Source organism: Gopherus evgoodei, chromosome 14 (assembly GCF_007399415.2).
Source record: "Gopherus evgoodei ecotype Sinaloan lineage chromosome 14, rGopEvg1_v1.p, whole genome shotgun sequence".
Lineage (NCBI taxonomy): Eukaryota > Metazoa > Chordata > Testudines > Testudinidae > Gopherus > Gopherus evgoodei.
Genome location: NC_044335.1, coordinates 30,902,464 through 30,924,609, shown reverse-complemented (window position 1 = coordinate 30,924,609; position 22,146 = coordinate 30,902,464). Strand labels below are relative to the sequence as shown.

At 55.5% G+C, this 22,146-nt stretch overlaps 1 protein-coding gene across 1 annotated transcript; it reads right to left on the bottom strand.

Annotated features, from left to right (window-relative positions):
* Nucleotides 1-814: 814 nt before the first annotated feature.
* On the bottom strand, nucleotides 815-21,441 carry TLDC2 (TBC/LysM-associated domain containing 2). The gene is made up of 4 exons (XM_030533243.1): nucleotides 21,361-21,441; nucleotides 15,916-16,011; nucleotides 3,787-3,860; nucleotides 815-1,805 (listed from the first exon to the last, which is right to left on the bottom strand). Exons 1-4 carry the CDS (start codon nucleotides 21,424-21,426, stop codon nucleotides 1,670-1,672), a joined length of 372 nt encoding a protein of 123 aa, XP_030389103.1. The 5' UTR covers nucleotides 21,427-21,441; the 3' UTR covers nucleotides 815-1,669.
* Nucleotides 21,442-22,146: the final 705 nt, after the last annotated feature.

Sequence of the window (22,146 nt, the reverse complement as noted above, 5' to 3'; positions counted from 1 at the left end):
TGCTAATAGGCAGATAAAAGAAAGGGACTGGGAATGTGCCAGGGTTTTTACATAAGTACCAAAGCTCCTTTTGAGAGTGTTGAATGTATCTAGTAATGGGGCCTCATCACATTCCCTAGGTCAGGGGTCGGCACCTTTCAGAAGTGCTGTGCCGAGTCTTCATTTAGTCTCTCTAATTTAAGGTTTCACGTGCCAGTAATACATTTTAATGTTTTTAGAAGGTCTCTTTCTATAAGTCTATAATATATAACTAAACTATTGTTGTATGTAAAGTAAATAAGGTTTTTAAAATGTTTAAGAAGCTTCATTTAAAATTAAATTAAAATGCAGAGCCTGCCAGACCAGTGGCCAGGACCTGGGCAATGTGCGTGCCACTGAAAATCAGCTCGTGCCATAGGTTGCCCATCCTTGCCCCAGGTGTTGCATTTCATTGCCCAGTGAACCTCTCTGTGCTTCCCTTGCTCTGATCCCAGAGTGTTTGATTTGGATTCTTCTACCTATTTCTTCATTTTATAAGCAACTCTGGTGTCTGAATATGTGGAGCCACACAGTCCTTGTTAGACTACATCCATGACAGCCACCAACTCCTCACCTCTTGGGGTTCAGCTTGCTGTGAGGGGATCCAAATGCTGAATCCCATGAGCTTTAAGCCTGCGGAGTCTGAACAGAGTTCACAGCTGCCTGGAAGCAGTGCTGCTGTTTCCAGCTAGCTCCTAGTATCTGGCTGTGGTGAGAAGTCTGATGCCATGTCAAGCCAACAGCTTATCACTCTGGGTCCACAGTGGTAGTCTCTGGGCATTGGTGCCAGCTGCTGTGCTCTGCTCAGGCCCTGCACTGCCCCATGACTTCATGGGAGGAGGAGTCCGGAGGGATTTTGCTGTGGGATTTGTTTTGACCCGTTACAGGGACAGGAGACAGTGGCAGAGTTTGGACCTGAGCTGTCCTGCAACTTGGGGTGCTGGGATCAGGGCTTTGATTCAGGCTCATCTTGTTACAAGCAACAGAAAAACGGGTGGTCCTTGTGCCCCTTTCGTGTAGCTTTTCAGGCACCACTGATACTGGTCTTGGCCTAACTTCAATAAGCTTCTCTGAGAGCAGGGATGGGGGAGGGGCCCTGGCCCTCACATCTCATGGAACTCTAAAAGCTGGCAGTGCCCAGCAAGCCCATGTCAATACCCTCATGCTGCCCCTGCTGTCTCTGCCAGGGGGGAGTGGAGGTTGCCCTCACTCACTGTGAACAACGGCTGAGCTCACTTCCCAAGTTCACAGCACTGACTGGCAGGGCATGTCCTAGCAGGCAGCTCCCCTGCTGCTAACACTCAGTCGCTTCACATGGGAATTTTATTTTTAAATCGCCCAGTTGCCTGTGAGATTCTGTTTGCATTGAAATCCAGTGCTTGTGGAGCCACCCACTGGGGCTGCTCTGATGCCCCGCAGGGTGAGCACCCTGGCAGGAAAATGGGTGGGAATGCCCCGCTGCCCTCTCTGGAGCGTGAGTGCGGGCTGGGGAGGAGAAAGGAGCACTGCCTGGCAAAGCCTTGTGCGGAAGGGGAAGACGGACTGAGCACCACCCTCTGGAAGGGTTCCAGACACTGCTGGGAACAGCTGCCAGGCCCACCCAGAGTCCATGTGAAAGCAGTCAGTTCCCCCGGCCCCCGGTGTGGTGGGCTCAGGTCAAGGCCCAAATCTCCAGGTCCCGAATAAAGAATTGCTCCTGGGGCGACAGGATTTCGTTGTCAAATGTCTCGCATCGGTGGCTTCCCCCATGGTACAGGTCCCCATCCAGCCACAGGCCGAATTTGCCACTAAAAATAAAGGGAAGACCAAGCTGAGTCTCAGACGGGCTCCAGTCCGGGGCCAAGACAGGCAGGGCAGGGGCCTCTCTGACCGTCAGCTAACAAGGGTTCCCTGTGTCTGTCCCCATGTGGAAGGTCAGCTAGTGGGCCTGATCCTGCCAAGCACAGGGCACCCCTGCTGTCAGTGATGCTGAGCACCTCCTAGGATTGGGCTCCCTTCTACCATGCTTTGCACTAGGCTCTTGATGAGAATTAGAGATGCCTCTCTGAGCACCCAGCCCAGCTGCTCCCGATTGTGCAGCCCCATGCAGGGTAAGGAGACACACTGAGGGAGCTGCAGGAGGCTAGTGGGCTGCACAGGGGCCCTGTGCTCCTCACTCATGAGGCTGCAGAAGGGGGAAGAGCCCTGCCTGGCTCTCAGACCCTGGGGCAGGGTGCAGAGCTGGTGGAAGAAACAGCTTCTTCCTTCACATGCAGAATCATTCAGAGCCTCACAAACACCCCTTGTTACAGCCACTTCTCAGGGCAGAGTGGCATTTTAATGGGCTTGTTTCACAGCTGGGTGAACAGCACAGCAAGGCTGCGTAACCTGCAGGGAGCTGGAGCCAGAGCCACGCGCTAGCCAAGGCTTCATGCAGCCATCGCTATGCTCCTTGGGCATGACCAGGAAAGATGAACACCAGGGCTAAGGGCACAGAGCAGGAGGGGCAGTGCCATGCACACAGGGAACACTGGAGTCAGCAGGGCATGGGGCTGCTGAGCAGTTTTGCTTTGAGTTCACTTCTGTGGGTTTTTCTAGGCTAGGGAAGGTGGGTGGGGTGGGGTGTCAGCATGAGCTAACATGCTGGCTACCCCCAGTCCTCTTCCTGGTGCACATGCAGGTTTTGCCTTGATTTAGCTGGTCAAGGTCAATTCCAGGGGAGCCCTGGTGCAAACTGGTTCTGTCAGGTACATCGCTGTGTTGTTATTGGCTGGATGACAGCGGCAGGAAGGGAACGCGTCACTCACAACGTGCTGGGTTGTGGCAGAAGGGAAGGGCCCAACACTTCCCAAAGTGCTGTAGCCATGACCAGGCTGGGCATGTGTGCCCCACACGGGTTCAGTGCTGGCAGAGGGGTTTGCAGTCAGTCTGTCAGAGGATGCACAGTTTCATGGTCTGTGCTACCTGTCTCCTCATCTTGGAGTGGGTGTAGGGTGACCAGACAGCAAATGTGAAAAATCGAGATGGGGGGGGGGGTAATAGGAGCCTAATTAAGAAAAAGACCCAAAAATCAGGACTGTCCCTATAAAATCTGGACATCCGGTCACCCTAACTGGGGGTGGGAGGGGCTGGCCAGACTCCTCAAGACCCTCTTCCTGTTAGTACTGAGTGTGTCTGCTCCTGCTGGAATGGCCTTGTCTCCCCTACACTTCTAGTGTTAGTGCATCAGCTCCATCACAGCTAACCCAGGGATGTCTCCTCAAGCTGGAAATTACACCTCCTGCTCCAAGCATAGACGTACCCTGAGAACAGAGCAACCAGTGCAAACACTTCTGCAACCCTTCACTCACATCTGAGCACGGGCATTGCAGAAGGGAAATCAGCCAGATCCATTCATTGGTAGGAATCATGCACTTGACTCCCCTGGAGCCTCCTTCCTTATACTGGGCTGGGCTAAAGGAGCGCTAGATGAGCAAAGTCATTTACACTTCTCAAGGCTCCCCAGCACAGCAGATCTCAGAACAGCAGCCAGGTCTGGCTCCAGCCTCCAGGAGGGCAGCGTGTGTGAGCAGATACATCCACATAGGCTCCCTGTGACTGGATGCAGGACTCCGCTCACCTGCTCTGGCTGCTGCCTAAGGATGGGCTGTGCTGGTGCTTGGCTTGAAGTACTGCAGCCCCTGCCTTCCCTGATGCTGTGAGGGCAGAAGGGTCTCTAGGAGCAGCGAGGCAGAACAGGCCCCAGAACTCTAGCCAGCGAAAGGCAGCTCCGCCCAGTCAGCTACATACCTGCCTCCGCCAATCACTAGCAAATCTGCATCTCCTTTCATGAAGAAAGTGTTGGTGCCTGTCCACTTAAACACCTGCAAGGAGAAGAGCCATTAGCAATCAGAGCAGGGGTGTAGGGACAGCTAATTCCACCCCTTGGGCAGTACCTGGCACAGTAACAGGGAGCCTTGTTGCAGTGTGGCGGGAGCTGGTCAGCAGTGACTTGCCATGACTGCTAGGGTCACTGGTGCAACCCTGCTCAGCAGGAGCTACTCGGTGCAAAGTCCTGACCCAGCCTCAGCCTAGATCGTCACTAACTCCCCAACTCTGACCAGCTCCCTGTAAAACCTGGTGTGATTCTCTGTACCACAAAGCAACATCCTGGCACCCCCACTCCCCATTTACCATGTGTCACGGAGTGTGGGGAGTCCGGCCCTGCACCCCTCTTCCTGGGACCCACAGTGACTCTTAGCCAGCCAGTAAAACAGAAGGTTTATTGGACAACAGGAACACGGTTACAGCAGAGCTTGCAGGCACAGTCAGGACCCCTCCACCGAGTCCTTCTGGCTTTCAGGGTGCTTGGATCCTAGCTAGGATACCCTGAATTCCGCCCACACAGCCCCAAGCCCAAACTCAAACTGCTTCCCTCCTGCCACTCCCTTCCTTTGTTCCCCTTCCCGGGCAAAGGTGTTGACCTTTTCCCTCCCTTACCTAGCTCAGGTTAAAGGCCCTGGCATCGTCATCCCCTAAAGTCCTCCCCTGCTCTCCCACTCCCCACACAGACAGTCCCTACTGCATCACATCTCTCCCCCTTCGAGACTGAACTGAGCAGGGGTCACTCTGCCCAGTGACCTGGGGAAGTTCAGGGTCCCCCTCTCCGGGACACGCATCCGCTGTCAGGTTGGCACTTCCCTTCACATGGACCAGTCCATGTCATAGTCCTGCAGGAGCAGGCTCCACCTCAGGAGCTGGCGTGGCTCCTTTCATCTGGATGCAGCCCAGTCAGGGAGAGTGGTCGGTGTACACTGTGAAGTGTCGCCCAAAGAGATATGGCTCTAGTTTCTTAAGGGCCCTACACCATGGCCAGGCATTCCTTCTCGATGGCCGCGTAGCTTTGTTCCCGGGGTAGCAGCATCTTACTCAGGTACACGATGGGGTGTCTCTCCCCCTTTTCATCCTCCTGCATTAACACTGCCCCCAGTCCCGTGTCTGATGGCATCAGTGAACCACCATAAAGGGTTTGTCAAAATCTGGGTTTGCCAGAACTGGGCCACTAACCAGAAGCCTCCTTCAGCGCCCGGAAAGCCTCCTGGCCACTGCTCAGTCCAGATCACCTTGTCTGGCTTCCCCTTTTTGCACAGTTCAGTGATGGGCCTGGCTATGGCACTAAAGTGGAGCATGAACCTTCGATAGTACCCCGCCATCCCAATAAAGGCCTGGACCTGCTTTTGGTTTGGGGAGCAGGCCAGTCTCTGATCACCTCCACCTTGGCTGGTTCCGGCTTCAGGCAGCTGCTCCCCACCCGATGCCCAGGTAAGATATTTCAGCCATCCCCACCTTGCACTTCTCCGCCTTTACTGTTAACCCAGCCTTTCGGAGTCGGTCTAGGACTTGTTTAACCTGGGACTATGTGGTCCTCCCAGGTCTGGCTGAAGACGCAGATGTCGTCAATATACGCCACGGCAAAACTCTCCATCCCCCTCAGTAGCTGATCCACCAGGCGCTGGAAGGTGGCCGGCGCTACCCTTGAGCCGAAGGGCAGGGTCAGAAACTCATAGAGCCCCAGAGGGGTGATAAAGGCCCGATTTCAGCCTGGCATCTGCGTCCAGCGGAACTTGCCAGTAGCCTTTGGTAAGATCCATAGTGGTGAGGGTACCGAGCACCTCCCAGCTTGTCTAGGAGCTCGTCAGGCCTGGGCATAGGGTAGGCATCAGATACGGTGATGGCATTGAGCTTTCGATAGTCCACACAGAACCGGATTGACCCATCCTTCTTGGGGACTAGCACACTGGCGAGGCCACAAGGGCTGGAAGACGGCTGGATCACCCCCAAATCCAGCATGTCCCTGACCTCTCTTTCAAGATCCTGGGCAGTTTTCCCAGTGACCCGAAAAGGGGAGCATCTTATAGGGGATGTGACCCGTCTCCACCCGGTGGACAGTCAAATTAGTGCGTCCAGGCTGGTTGAAACAGCTGTCGGTACAGATGCAGCACCCCTCTGATCTCAGCGTGCTGGCCGGGGTCAGTTGCTCAGAGAGGGGAATCGCCTCCAGGGGGAACCAGCTTTTGTCTCAGGGAATAGATCCACTAAGGAGGTCTCTCCCTGCCACTCCCAATGTCCACACAGGCCAACACCACATTCCCCCTGTCATAGTATGGTTTCATCTGTTCACATGGTACACCCGACGTGATGTGCCCGGTTTGACAGCTCCACCCATAGTTTACCTCATTCAGTTCGCTTGATAACCTTGAAGGGCCCTTCCCAGGCAGCCTGAGTTTGTTTCTCCTCACGGGGATAAGAACCATCACCTGATCCCCGGTGGCGAAGGCACGGGCTCGTGCTGTGCAGTCATACCAGACCTTCTGCCTCCTCTGGGCTCGGGCCAGATTCTCCCTGGCCAGGCCCATGAGCTCCGGCCAGTCTTTCCCGGAAGGTCAGGACATACTCCACCACTGACTCTCCCTCGGGAGCGGCCTTCCCCTCCATTCGTCCCTCATCAGGTCTAGGGGCCCCCCTCACCCGCCTTCCATACAACAGTTCGAAAAGGTTGAAAACCCGGTAGATTCCTGGGGTACCTCCCTGTACGCAAACAGCAGGTGAGGTAAGTACTTGTCCCAATCTTGCGGATGCTGGTTCATAATGTTTTTAGCATCATCTTCAGTGTCCCGTTGAACCTTTCTACCAGCCCGTTGGACTGGGGGGTGATACGCCTGAGGCCCAGTTGTGCTGGACCCCACATTTCTGCCATAAGGACCGGAGCAGGGCCGACATGAAGTGGGACCCCTGGTCCGTTAAGACCTCCTTGGGGAACCCCACCCGGCTGAAAATTGTCAGCAGCGCATCTGCCACTGTGTCTGCTTCGATAGAGGACAAGGCCACCGCCTCGGGGTAGCGAGTGGCAAAATCCACCACCACCAGGATGTATTTCTTCCCTGACCGGGTCGTCTTGCTGAGGGGTCCCACTATGTCCATGGGCCACCTTCTGGAAAGGTTCTTCTATGATGGGTAAAGGCCTCAAAGCCGCTTTCCCCCTTGTCCCGGGCCTTTCCCCACCCTCTGGCAGGGTCACAGGATTGGCAGTACTGTCGGACATGGGTAAAGACCCCAGGCCAGTAAAAGTTCTGTAGCAGCCTCTGCCTGGTGCGCCGGATTCCCTGGTGCCCTGCGAGAGGGATGTCATGGGCCAGGTACAGCAGCTTGTGACGGAACTTCTGGGGAACCACCAGCTGCCGCCTGATCCCCATGACTCTACTCCCCTGGGGGAGCCCATTCTCGGTACAGGAACCCCTTCTCCCACAGGAACCTCTCCTTGCAACCTCTCCTCATGGTCTGTACCGAACTAAGGTCAGCCCGGTTCCCTGTGCTTCCGCAAGGAGGGATCTTTCTGTAATCGGCCTGGAACTCAGCAGCTGGGACAGGAATGGGGACCGGCTCTCTTCTTGCTGGCTGTGTCTGAGGCCGCAGCCTCTCTGACCCGTGCCCCTGGGCGTTCCCCCGCTTCCCTGAGTTAGGGTCCTGCACCTCAGGTCGAGTACTTTCCCCTGTTGTCAGTGGGAGCAGTGCCATTTGCCGACTCTGACTACGAGTCACGACCAGGGCACTCTGGGTGTTACTAGGCCAGTCCTCAAGGTCCCCTCCCATTAACACGTCAGTGGGCAAATATTGGTGTACCCCCACATCCTTGGGCCCATACCTTGGCCCCCCATTTCAGGTGTACCCTTGCCACGGGTACCTTGAATGGGTCCCGCCCACGCCCATCAGGGTCAGGTAGGTGTCTGGGCACCATACGATCTGAGGCCACCCCCTCGGGCCGGGCCAGCGTCACCTCTGCGCCGTGTCCCATACCAGTTAACCTTCCTCCCATCCACTTCCAGGGAACAATGCACTCTTTCCGGAGGGGCAGCCCCGCGCCCACCCGGTAAACCAAAAACCCGGAACCTGGAGCATCCACAGGTGGTATGTTGCCAACCCCCCTTTCCTGGAATGTAGCCCCTCCTCCGATTGGGTTTTTATCCAGTCCACCCTCTGTGGGGTTGGGTCTGCTTGGTCTGTCCCTGAGCTTGGGGCACTGGCCCGTACTGTGACCTCGTTGGCCACAGCGATAGCAGCCCATATCTCGTGGGTCCCTTGAGTGGGTCGGAGGGACCTGCCGCTGGATGTTCCCCTTTTGGGGGGGTTATCCAAAGGCCCCCTTGGGAGGTCCCAGGATGACTGCTCTCTCTGCGTTGAGGCAGGCCTGCTCCTTCGAGACTCCTCCCTGCCATCCCCTGCCCGACTGTCCACAAATTGGTCGGCCAGCTGGCCTGCATGCTGCGGGTTCTCCGGCTTCTGGTCCATCAACCACAGCCTCAGGTTGGACGGGCACTGCTCGTACAGGTGCTCCAGTATGAATAGGTCAAGCAGGTCCTCTTTAGTTTGGGCCCCAGCTGTCCACTTGCGGCATACCCCTGCGGCCCGGTTGACCAGTTGTAGGTATGTGACCTCACGGGTTTACACGCTGGCTCCGGAACTTTTTCCGATAACATCTCAGGAGTCAGCCCAAACTCGCCGGAGCAGGACCTGTTGAACAGTTCGTAGTCCCCTGCCTCCGCCCCTTTCAGTCGGCTGTACACTCTCCACGGCTGTGGAGTCCAGTAAGGGGGTGAGAACTGCGATCCTTGTCTGCAGGGTCAACCCTGTGCAGCTCGCAGGCATTCTCAAAGCCGTCAGGAAGGTATCTATGTCCTCCACCCTCCTTACGCCGGGGCAGCAAGTGCTTATCAAAGCTCTTTGTAGGCTTGGGCCCCCCCCATCACCTCACCGCAGCCGGAGCCTCACTGCTCCTCAGCCGGGCCAGGTCCAGCTCATGTTTACGGCTGTTTCTCCTTCTCCTCCCACTCACGCTGGCGCTGGTTCACTTCATGTTTCCGCTGGTTCTCCTCATATTCACGCTGTTTCGCCTTCCTCCTCCAGCTCTCACCTCTTTAACTCGAGCTCCTCCCGTCCTCAGGCTCCCTTTCATATTACCAGCCGCAGCTCCGCCTTCCACAGATGCCCGAGTGTTGCCGGGATGGATCCCCCCTGCTGGGGGAGGTGAGCTTCGCCGTGAGGCTCCCCTGCTGCGGGGGTGTCCACGGTGCCCTCAGGTATGACACTGGGGCTCCTCCCCGCCCTTCCCCCTAACGCCTAGGAAGGGGGGGTCTCGGGAAGGCCCGCTCCGCCGGCTGATGACCCACTTCCAGCGGAGTACAGACCACTGGTGCGTGCGCTGCATCTGCCCGGCTGCTTACCTCAGAGCAGTTGCTCTCCGTTCTATCATGCGGTCTCCCTGCTCCGCTGGGCAATCAGCTGGTCCCTTGATGCATCTCCCCGGCGCAACCCTCTCTGCTTGCCACAGCTCCAGCAGGTCACACTTTGCGCCGCTTGGCATACATCTTCCTGCTGGCCACTCACAGGCCGGGGTGCTCGCCGCTCCCCACGGTTTCCAGGGGGAACCCTAGTGCACCAGCCCTTCGTGAGGTCACCACCTCTCTGCCAGGGTCGAGCTGCAGACTCCTCCGCCCCTGGGACCGCTCGCTGCAATCCCCCGGGGACCCTGTTACTGCAAAGTCCTTCTCACTGGGCACACACTCCCAGGGGTTAATCACCCCTTTGTTTTACTGCTCCCAGTCACTTACTGCAGGAAGCGCCGTCCACGGGGTGCAGTATATCCCACCTCTGCCACCAGTTGTCACGGAGTGTGGGGAGTCCGGTCCCTGCACCCCTCTTCCTGGGACCCACAGTGCTCTTAGCCAGCCAGTAAACAGAAGGTTTATTGGACAACAGGAACACCGGTTACAGCAGAGCTTGCAGGCACAGTCAGGACCCCTCACCGAGTCCTTCTGGGCTTCAGGGTGCTTGGATCCTAGCTAGGATACCCTGAATTCCACCCACACAGCCCCAAGCCCAAACTCAATCTGCTTCCCTCCTGCCGCTCCCTTCCTTTGTTCCCATTCCCGGGCAAAGGTGTTGACCTTTTCCCTCCCTTACCTAGCTCAGGTTACAGGCCCTGGCATCGTCCATCCCCTAAAGTCCTCCCCTGCTCTCCCACTCCCCACACAGACAGTCCCTACTGCATCACACCATGGTGAGTTAATTATGATGTATCTTGTACAAAATATATCATGTGAGGGGTCTATGGAAAAGTTATGGTTTGCTGAGTATGATTATCCCATTTGCATGCATTTCATTTTTGTATCTGAAATTATGAATATTGACCATGTATCTCTATTTCAAATGTGTTTGCTCCTGGGTAACGCCCACAAGGTAATTTACAGCCAGTCTAGCCAGCAGAGTGTGTCTGAACTATTCAAGTTGATGGCGCATCAATGAACACAATGGGCCATGGAAGAAGGTTGTCCTCACCTGATGGCCTGTCCTGTGAACGTTCTAGCCAGAATAAGGGAAATGGCTGCTGCTGACTCAGCAAAGCATGCAAGGACGTGTGCCACTGGACTCCATCTTGTGCCTGTACTTTTCCACTAACGGCTGGGGGCTTTGTTTGGGAAAATGAAGTTCCCTCCACATGGGAGAAGCTATAAAAGGGGGAAGTGGCATCATCACTTAGCCTCCCTTCCCCCCCCAACTCAACAGCAGGAAACACCTCAGGGACAGAGACTGGACTGGGGAGATGGTCCCAGGTGGGAAAGGAGGAATCCCAGCCTGTGTATGGAAGATTGGTGACCTGTATGTACCATCAGGATGAACCACTGCTTGATTCAAATCCCATCTAGTTTATAGAACTTAGAGTGCAATTTTGTTTTATTTCTTAGCTAATCTACATTGATCTGTAGACATTAATTATAATCACTTAAAATCTATCTTTCTGTAGTTATATCTTTTTTTATATTTCAACCTAAAAACTGTGTGCTGCTCGAAGTGCAAAGGGAAATCTGCTCAGGAACAGAGACTGGTGCATTGTCCTCTCCACATTGAGTGAGGGGCGGACTGGCTAATAACATAAATTGGTCAGGCTTCTGACCAGGGCAAGATGGTACAGCTCTGGGGTCCTTGGCTGGGGAGCTGGGAAGAACTGGCTGAAGCCTCTTTATTGTTGGTTCATGGGTGGTTGGTGAAAGCATTCATGTAACTCAGCTGGGTGTGTCCCTGATTGTGAATGTTTGTGTAAGGGCAGGTCCAGGACGGGTGTGCAGCTTCTCACAGCATCACAGTGAGAAAGGGTGCCCAGGCTGGTGAGACAGAAGGCTCAGCGGTACCCCAGTTCCAGGTTGCACCCCAGGGCAGTACGTCACACTTGGGGTGGAATCTTTTCTAGCTCTTTCAGAGTCCTGGATAGCAAAATGTAGGCACGGGCTATAGTAAGTGGAGCGTGGCTCCCCCTCCGCTCTGTGTGGCTGGGGCAAGCAGCACCCCACAGCGCCCCTCCTCCCTGGCTGGAGTGGTGAGAGTTCCTCCCCCTTGTTCAAGCTACTTTATTCTGCCTGCAGGGGTGCTCTCTGGGGCATTGCAGTCACCGCTGGGCTGTGCAAAGCCACTACCCACAGGAGCAAATACAGGCAGCGCTTTGGGGGAGCTGTACCAGCCGATATTCTTTGTTTTCTATGAGTCCCACTGCCCACGAGTCAGCATTAGCCGTGCTGCCAGTGCGCAAAATTTTAAAGTGACTCTTGTGATGTTTGATTTCTTCACACCCCAGCTCCTGGAGTCACTTCAGCAGCACATCAGCCTCTCGACTTTTCTTAAAAATATGTCAGCTTATGGCCCTTGTGGTAGCAGGGGAACGCTGGTGACTGTGATCCGAATGCACCCCCAGGCTCAGAAACCAGAGGGAAAAGAATAAGAACTGACATTTGTTATTTTTCAGCCTCTCATGATTCCTGGGGGTCTGACTCATGCCTTTGGGTCCCTGGGGCTGGCAATGTGTCAGGATGATGAATGCTACTGCTGGTGAGGAAGGGGGCGAGCCCCATTGGACTGTGCCTTTGGCCAGTCACAGATGTCAGCAGTGCTGGCCAGAGAGCAGGTTCTCACACAACCACTTCGTGTTCCAGTCCTGGTGGCACTTCGTGCCAGAAGCCAGCATTTCCTGTGCCTTGCTTAGCAGAGGGTGCGCCAGGCCTATAAGGGGTTAAATGAGTAACTGCCCGGGGCTCTTCCTAGTGTGGACAATTCCCCTAAATGTTAGGGTGGATCTGAACTCCATAGGGAGGGAATGGGGGCAGGACATGAGACTGATAATGTGCAGGGTTTGAAATTGGCTGTGTTGGGGGCTGATAATTCAGTTCAGTGCTGCTGGTCAAACTGGCGTCTGGGAGGTGATGTGCATGGAGTTCCCCAGTCCCAGAAAAGGAGAAAGCCAGAGCAAACTGGGAGGAGGAAGAGGCCCTAGTGCAAGGAGAGTCTTCTCCTGAAACTTGGCCTGCATTGGCCATACCACTCAGCACTCAGCCCACACTACAGCAGCCCCACCCCTGACCCAACACAGCTGCAGCTGCCGTACAGGATCACAAACGAAAACTCTCTTTGCTTCTGTGTTTGGGTTTCCCAGTGTGTGGCCTTAGCAAAAGGAGCTGATTTTGAAGTCAGAGGAAGATCCGGCCCCCACATGCAGGCAAGGCTGGACTCCAAGGGGAATTCACCCCTGTGCCAAAGCTGCATGCTGGAGTGTTCCCCACGGGGGCCTTGCTGTGGCCTATGGCACCTTCACACTGGCTCTAATGGCATAATGCTGCCGTAACACAATGGGAAGCTCACCAACAGAACAGGCTGTGCCGCAGCTGAGATGAGACTCGATTTGACAGCCCTGTTCCCAGCTGCTTCTGGGGGGAGGCAGCAACTGGGCTTGGTTGTTCCCATGTGTTATTACCCCCACAAACCCAGCAAGTGTCCGAGTGAGACAGGCTGAGGGCCAAGGGCCTGAGCAGGTTGGGGAGCAGGAGATACCTGAATTCTGGACCAACTCCTCACCATCCTACTGCGTTTTGCCAAGGCTGCCTTGTTAGGCCATTATGCAAACCAAGGACTTCCCAGTCGCTGTTTCCCCCTGCCCCAGCAACATCTGACTTAGCCAGGTATTTGGGCACTTTCCCCCAAACAAAACACTTGGTTTGCTGAGAATGAGGGTTGCTCCAGTACAGATCCCTGCAACACACTCACTAAAACACTAGGAAATACCCAGGTACGTTCTTTCTGCTCCTGCCTGGGACACGCTGCTCCTCCTTCACCCATTTCTCCAGCCCCAATAGCATACTGCACCCATGCCCCACACTAACAAATATGCAGCCTGGAGGCCAAGCCCAGCAATCCAACATGGCAGCCCCCTGGAACGCGATTGCCTAACACAACACAAAACCTGTGTCACAGATATTTTTACTAGGGCTGCTCAAAAATGTCCTATCAAAACTGTTTTTGATAGACAATTGGATTTTCAAGCAAATGAAGTGTCTGCCCCTGGAAAATCTCAATGTTTTGTTAGCAAAAAGAGGTGAAAATCCAAAATATTCTGGTTCAAAATACCACCGTGTCTCATGGGAGTAATAGTTTGGGTGCCTTATGCTCCCACCCTCTTCCATGGAGAGCACTCTCTGGCTAGACTACATCACCCATGATGCATCACTGCCAGGGACTTCTATGCACCTCCTCCCATCATCAAGCGGGAGAAAGTAGTGCATCATGGGAGATGTAGGCCAGCCAGAAAACCCTGCCCATAGACTAAAATGGGAGCATCAGGCAACTGAACAGCAAAACCCATGAGGCACTGCAACTCCAGGCAGACTAGAAATTTTTAGTTTTCAGCCAACATTTTTCACCAGAAAGTTGAAATTTTCAGTGGGGGAAAAAAGGCTATTTTCTAAGCAGCTCTAACTATCACCTTCATGCACCAAACAGTTCCTAAAATCTTTCTAGTGGTTTCACATGTCGGTACTTAACCTGCTCCTAATCTTTCGCCACAAAACCAGGGTCCAACACAGTATGACAACAACAATCCAGCCCAAACTACTGTCTGCCTGCCCCAGAGCTACCACCCATGCCAGGCAATGCCAGCAGCATGCTCAGTATGGCGCAGGCTAAGTGTGTGTATGCTGGATGGTAAGGTGCTAGGTACAGGGAACGGCGCATGTACAGTGGGAAAGGGTGAGGAGGAACGTACTTGAGGGGTTCCTAGTATTTTAGCCGGTACTGCAGTAGGATATGCACCTGGGCAACCTTCGCTCTAAAGCACCAAAGGTGTCTCATTTGTGGGAGTGGCTTTCCCAGTTCTTAGTATGTACATAACAAGAAGTATTCTCATCGCCTCTGCCCCTCAGCACGTGTTGGCTATTGCTGTGCCCAGCCATCCCATGACTGGAAAGGCAAAATATTCACCAAACCCCAGGTTACGGGCAAGCAAGGAGCAAACCTCAGCTCTGATGTTGGTGGGTGCAGCTTACACCAGGGCTGGAGCTGGCTGCACAGAGGGGTTTTATGCTTCTGATTTGATCAGTCACCAAACTGGCATCCCAGGCTGGGGCTCTGCTGCAGTATCTCCCAAGGCCCGGGCAGCGAGTGTTGTGGGGGGAGCGGTGCATGCCTGTCTGGATGACAGCTACCCGGGTGGATTTGTCAGGCCCCAAGAAAAGCATTATGGACTATTGGGATTTCCTATATCCTGGCCCTGCTCTCCAAGAAGTCAGGCAGAAACACCTCTGAAGCCAGCCAGGCCACAAGTCCTAGGGCTTTGTAGGGGCCCAAGGAGGAGGTTTCTGCTCAGTTCTTCGGAGACTCAGCTTCCAGAGGAGTTGAGCCTAGCAAGCAACACCCTCAGGAGCGTGGGTTAGTCACTGGCAGGAAAGTCAAGTGATTTTCCATAATCAGACGCTGAATTATTCAGTTACTTAATTCTGTCGTTACAATTAATTCACTAATGACTAAGGAGAGCAATTACTTCCTGGTAATTATTCCTACTAATTACATGCTCCTACTAGGTGAAGGAGCCCTGAGGCTGGAACTGGCTTGAGAACAGGGTTACTCAGCCGTGTCTAGAGGCGGTGAGGAAGGCATGGCTGTGCCCTGCTGAGCTCAGGTGGTGCCTGCAGGATGGGAAGTAAGCTGCCTCCGAGATGCTGTGCAAGGTGTGACTCACGCTGCTTCAATCAGCCACATGTCATGGACTTTGGGCCTGCCAGGCCTCCTCTCACCTAGGCTCCCAGGAGCAGCCTGGTTGAGCAGCCTGCTTGGTTGCAGCGGTGGGCACTGACATGCATAGCAGGCTGGTTTAGGGCCTGCAGGTTTGTGTGGTGTGCAGCAGGTTGCACAAAGCAGCTGTGTGCCTTGCAGGGGGCTCGGCCAAAGCCCTTGCATGAGGTGAGAGTGCAGGGTGTGAAAGGGGTGGGTGGAGCATGGATGTCAGAGGAGACATGCAGCTAACGATGGGCATTGCCCATTGTGCTATAGGGGGGCTTAGTGACGTGCTCCCTTCCTCACAGCAGTAGCCTCTCGATGCCCCCATGCTCCTGTCCTGCTCAGCACTGAGCAAGAGACGTACTAAGGACTCAGTTGGATACCAGGCGGGCACTCCAGGAGGCACGGGGCCCAGGGCTCCCAGGAATGCAGAATGCTCTCCCCAGCGCTGGCTCAGCTCCCAGCATGGCTGACCAGCACTATGGGGCCTTTAGGGTGCAAGTGGAGAGGAAGTCCAAATCCCTCCCCGCCCATGCACACAGAGCGGCTGAGTGACCCAGAGCACCTGCTTGGGCGGGGCAGAGCCAGAAGAACACTGCTGGCAGGGAAGGGGAAGCAGAAATGCTGTGGACTTGTCCTCCCACCCACCCCAAATGATTGCACCCCACATGCCCCTGGGCCTGTGCTGCATTTGGGCATTGGCCAGCAGAAGCCCCTGTCTCCGCTCCTGGGAGAGAGAGTCACAGGCTGATTCCAAAGCCCCTGCACCGAGAATGTGAGCGTTACTGTTACCTTTAGCTCCGGGGAGAAGGAGAAGAGAAAAGTCTCCCCTGTGCCATAAAAGCAGCTGCTGAGTCGGATGGCAGTGGAGGAGAAGGCCCCAAACGTCTGGAATGGAAGCGGAGGAGAGAAGGTCACAGCACTGCCAGATCTTGTGGTTTTAGCACAAGTTTTGCTGTAATTGGGGTTTCCTCAAAGTCCCAGCTCCGGGATTCCAGGAGACTCTCAGCTTGCATTAGATACAAAACAAAGCCGGAAGGCAAAGAACCCAAAATTTATTATTTTAAAAAAAACAAACCTCCTGATTTGTAAACCAATCACGTGAGTGATTTCTGGAGGCCTCACTCATGATCTGTGACTGCTGGGGCTGTCAATTCTGCAGCTACCACCAGCAGCAAGTGACCAGGGCAGGCCTGTTCACTGTCTTTACCTCTCCCAGCCACTGAAGCTCTCAGGGCAGGCTGTGTGTGCCCCGGCTCCCCTCCCAAAAGCAAGGTATCTAGGACCCTGAGGCTGCTGGAATCTGCACCCAGGCTTTTAGGCACCATTATGAATAGTTACCCCACAGTCACTACCCAGGCCAATCCATGGCGCCGCTGCCCCCTCCACAGGCGCCACATCCCATGCTGGACGCCCTATGGGGCAAACCAGTGGCTCCAGGTTGTATCACTCAATGAGGAGGTTCTGCAGCCTGTAACTGGGGCTCCAGCAAAGCTGGAAAGGGGCTGATCAGACAGGACAAAGTCATCACTATCAAGTCTGAAAGGTGCCTTGCCCCTTGGATTCTCCCTTCAGCCAGTGCTGGGCTAATCCCTGACACTGGCAGGTGCTCCCTGAGGACAGGTGTCTGTGTGCTACTCAGCTAGGGTCAGGTGGGGCTGTGGCTACATGTACATGCATGCTCCGCCCACAGACCATTGCTGTTGGCAGGGCTGACACGTGGGACCTTGATCACCAGCAGCACAGGCCCTGACTGTGTGCGACGGAGTCACTCCGTCGGCTGTGCGCAGCAGGTGTAGGGTTACCAGAGACAGTACTGCAGGGAGACACAATCACACCCCAATGCCCGCCGTGGGCAGGTGACCTGGGGATGGGTCCAGAACAGACCCAGCCCCTTCCAAGGAGCGTTTTGGGGGGCCAGACACAGGATGTAAAAGCTGCGGGAATTGCGAGTGGATTATCTGATCCCCTCCAAGAGCGCAGCCTGGCCCAGTTGCACTGCAGGAGTTACTAGCTGTAGGTGAACTACTGAGAGCAGATGTTACCTTAGCACTTCCCCACTCCTGTACCCCACAGGCCTGCAGCCTCAGCACTGCCCCGAGGCCTGTTGGCCTCCTACCCCCCATACACCCAACACAGCGGTGTGCTACCCCACCACTACCGGCACGGGGGGAAGTCTGGAGAAGGGGTAGGCTGCGGAAGGAGGGGGGGGGACAACTGCAGGTGCGTGTGTGCTGTAGCTGTGGCTGTGATACGGTGAGTGGGGGTGCACAAGGGATGAGCTCTTGGGGGTTAGCTCTGTTTTCTTGCTGGGTTGGTGCTGAGCCAGGAGTTCAGAGTACAGAGCTGCCCAAGGCAGGGCACGGTGAAGGGTTAACCAGCATGTGCTCCAGCTCTGCATGGCCGGACTGCATGGCCCCTCACTCCCTGCTTGCAGGTGCTGAGGTGTAGAGAAGATTTCTGCCAGGTTTGGCTATCCAGGGCTAGATGAGTGCCGGGTGTGGTGACCCCAGAACTTCCACCTGTGTGTGCCGGAGATGCTGGGTTAATTCCTCCTCTTGTTTAACTCTTTGGTCACCTCTGCCCTCCCTGGTTCAGCTGGGACAGGAAGTGGAGGGGCGGGAAAGGCTGACATCTGGAGGTTCTCTTTAGTCTGGCCCAGTCAAGGAGGTGCTGGAAGGCCTAACTGAGCCCTGAGCCAGCTGGGGGCATGTTTCCCCTTTACTGATTGGCTAAGTTCACTGTGCACTGGGCAGACCAGGGGAAATGAGCATCCAGGGGCAGAGGACATGCCTGGGGGCAGGGCAGGGTAGGGCTCCTGCAGCAAGGTGTGGGACTAGCCTAGGAGAAGACCAGAAGGAGAGGTGGGCCTCTTAGCTACCAGCGATAACATCCTGTTGCTTAGCAGGCCTGGGAGGAGCGTAGAAGGGGTCAGGTGGTGAGGGGAGACCAAGGCGGGTGGAACTGGACCAAACCAGCAGGGAAGCACTCTAAGGTCACAGTGGATGTGGGAAGGGATGCTGGGGGAACTAGCAGGTGGAACATGGGGTGCTGGATGGCTCTGGGGATGGGGCGGGGAGGCAGCAGGAGGTGCACAGGCAGCAGGATGCTATCGTTGGTAGCTAAGAGGCCCACTCTGCGATCCCTGTGACTATGGGAACTGCTTGTCTCCTGCCTCTTCCTGGTCTGGCACTAGCTCCCTGGTGCCCGGAGCTGGCTGCAGGATCCTGCTGCAGCATCTCTCCGAGTGGGACTGGCGCCCATTGCTGTGCAACCTGGCAGCTAGCCTAGGCCTGGAGCAGGACATTGCTGCTCATTCGCTGGTCGGCTTCTTTGTCCTTTTTCTTTTAATAAAAATCCAGATGAGGTGGTGTCGTCTGAGATGGACCAGAGGACGGGGGCTGCTGGGTGCTCACTAGTGGCTAGCAGGAGAGCCCTGCTGGGAATGCCCGATTGCAAACAGCTCACGTGCTCCCCACAGTCGGCCGGCACTCCCCAGGACTCCGAATGCATCCCACAAGCCCCTTGGTCTGGCAGGCAGGCTGGAGTCCTGGGGCTGCCACGGACCCTACAGAGTGGGGAGAGCCTGGGGATTGAGCATGAAGTTAGTGGCCCAGAAGTTCAGGAGGTTTCACTCGCACCTCGGGCCAAGGCCGGAGCTTACAGAGAGCAAAGGCTACTACAAGCCCTGGCAGAGCTCAGCTACACCACCCCTCTCCTCAGCAGTGTCCTGCCTGCCCCTGGCCTGCTTCCAGCATCCCAGCCCCCTGCTCTGCAGGCCCTAGCCCAGCACCCCCCACCCCACTACCCCACCGCCCCTCTGTTCCTACCAATGTATTGGCGTGGCTTGGTTTCTCCCCCTAAACCAAGGAGAGTGCCACCCAGGTTGGCCTGCCAACCAGCCCCTCCTGCTTTCATCTCTGCACCTGAGGGAGTGCTCTCAGCTTTTACCTGTTTATGGAGAGTTTCGTAACAACTCTCTCCCTCACTGACTCAGCACCATGCCTTTCATTGCAGCCTTTGCCATGGCCCATGGATCCTTCTTGTGCAGTACTGGGTTGTACAGATGGGTTGCCAGTGCTTCGTTGTGGCAGACACACCAAAAAGCTCTCCAGATGGCCCAGTGTGTTTGAACAGGACAGTTCTACCTGCCACAGTCAGCAGCATCTGTACTCCCACTGGTGTTTACTCAGCAGCAGGCTGACATATTCAAACCCCATGTGATTCTGCAGATGCCGGGTTACTCTTCAAGGCCAGCATAGAGCACATAGCCAGTTCAAAACAATGACAAGCGCCACTGTAAGGTTGGGGGTTGTGTGCCAGGCTGCACTGATCACACTCTGCATTTCGGATCTCCAGTCTGGGTACTGGAATTCTTTAACAAATCCTTCTCATTCCAGACCTGCCGCCGCTCTGCTTAGAAGGGACAGCCTGGAACGTAACTAACAGTCGTTCCTTTCCGTTTCAGATCCAGAGGGGCTCCGTGGGCTACAGCAGCGTCTCTCATGCTTTTCAGATTGGCGACCCCTTATTCAAAGTCAAAAATCTTCACAACGCACTGTCACAGAGTCCCCCGGGTGATGCTTTGGAACAGCTCCCCACAAAGCCAGTCAGGACTTTGGGGAGCCTCGTCTCCCTTGGAGCTGACTGTCTTCAGGGCAAGAAGCTCACACGGCTTCACCTCCCTGGGTCTGACCTTGGAGCATTCAACATATGCCCTCCGTGTGCTTCCCACAGCGAATCTGCCCAGGCGGGGTCCTGGGGAAGCCAGAGGGTCCTGCACGCATCCCCCACTTCGCAGTCAGCCAATAAAACAGAGGTTTATTAGATGATAGAACACGGTCTAAAACAGAGCTTGTAGGTACAGAGAACCAGACCCCTCAGCCAGGTCCATTCTGGGGCCTAGCGAGCCAGACAACCCCGTCTGCCCTCACTTCCTGTCCCCAGCCAGCTCCAAACTGAAACCTCCTCCAGCTCCTCCTCCATGCCTTTGTCTCTTTCCCGGGCCAGGAGGTCACCTGATCTCTGTTCACCTTTAGCCATGCCCTTGCAAGGGGGTAAGGGCACTCGCATGTAATGACATTTTCTTTTCACAATTTCTCATGAAAAGTAATTCCCCCAGTCCACACACCCCCGCCCCTCCCCAGAACCAGGACCAGGAGCGGGGCCACCAGAGGGATATGCAGACAGCGGTAAGGGGGCTGAGGTAGGGCTGCAGCTGAGGGTGGGTCTGGGGCCAGGGGCTGAGGCTGGAGGCAGGAGCAGAGCCACAGCTGGGCCATGGTGGGGATTGGCAGCCATGCCTGTGGCTGGGTGAGGCTCCTCCCCCACTACCAGCCTCCACCTCGGGCTGAGGGCTGGCAGATGGGCCCCAAGCTGGCTGGGGATGGGGTCAGGCACAGGGCCAGGAGCTGGGGACAAAGCTGGGGGCAGGGCCAGAGCAGACATGGAGCCAGGCCTGGGTGGCACTCCCTCCCTACCCCGCTGGGGCCCACACCCCACAGTTTGGAGACCTCTGTTATAGGGGTTTCTTTAACTCTCTACTCCTGGGGAGTCTTTTTTGTTGTCTGTATTGCTGACAGGTATTTAAATAAAATACCAAATAAATTGAAACTGCCATGATTCTATTGTGTTATTTTGACAAATAAAATATGCAGAATTTTAAAATAGTGTGTGCAGAATTTTTAATGTTTTTGTGCAGAATCTCCCAGGAGTCTGCCTTCCTGGCTTTCTTCTCCTCAGCCCCCAGCTCACTCACTGAGGTCAGGTAAACATATCGAAGCAGTGTCTCTGCCTGCTTCCTCTGGGAGTCCAAAAGCAAATGCACTGAGAGCTCAGCACCATCCCCTTTGGTGCAGCTTGTTCGGGATAAGCCACACAGACCCCCAACTCCAGGCCACAAACCCTCTACCCAGCCAACTTGTCAGGTCACAGAGCAGAACCAGGCTGCAGGTTTTCCACCCAACCTAGGGATCAGGCTGTAGCTTCCCTGCCTTGTGTTTCTGACATGGCCTGGATGGAATGGGAGCCAGAACAGAGTGTGTGGGGCCAGGGGGTATGCCTGGGCCCAGAAGGGCCGTTAAAGCCAGGAAGGGGAGCCAGGCTCCTGGACCACACCCTGTGGGATGGCCCTAGTGTGCAGGGTCCAGATTTGTGCTGGCCTTTAGCAGCTGCATGTTTCTCTCGCAGGGGAACCCCAGCCCAGCGCAATGTACGATTCCATTTCCCTGGCCTCACCTGCCCGTCGGTATCTCGGATGACCAGCAGCACAGGAGAGCTCAGCTTGTTCATACTCCTGTACATGCTCTTCAGGCTAAACCCATCCCTGGCGGTGCAGTAGAGCAGGTTCCAAGGGTCCCCGGTCACTCTTGGCGGGAGGTGGGGTACCAGCTGGGAACAGAGCCACAGGAATCAGTTCCCACCAGGGTCCCTCCCTGCTCCCCGACCTCTGGCAGGAGCATTTCCCATCGGTTACTTCCACACCTTCCCTCACCCAACTGCTCCCCGCTGTCCTCTCCTGGGTGTCTGGCTTTGGGCTGGATGGCTGCAGGCACAGAGCCCTCCCCACAGACTTCATCATGCCCAGGTGTCAGCTCCAGGGCTATGTCTCCCCTGCTTGTGTTCCCTGGGGGTTCTGCATGGAAGGGCCTCTGCGAGGGCTGGAGCGGTAGGAGAGGAGAAGCAGGGCACAGGCTGGCTCATGGCATCATCTCCTACAGACCTCCCCCCTCCCACCCTCCCACCCCAGGACTTGTTAGTACCCCTGAGAGCTTTGCAGCCCAGCTGGGTCCCCTCCCATCCTGGAGGGCCCCACCAGTGGTAGCACAGCCCTGCAGGCAGAGCAGCATGGGGGCAGAGGAGCAGGCTCTCCCCCGTTGTGGCTCATTAGGGGCAGGGCCGGCTTTAGGAAGTGCGGGACCCAATTCGAACAGTTTTGACAGGGCCCCAGCAGGCATGACTTAAAAAACAAAACAAACAAAAAACCCCACACACGTGTAAAAAAACACGTGGGGCTTGTACTCA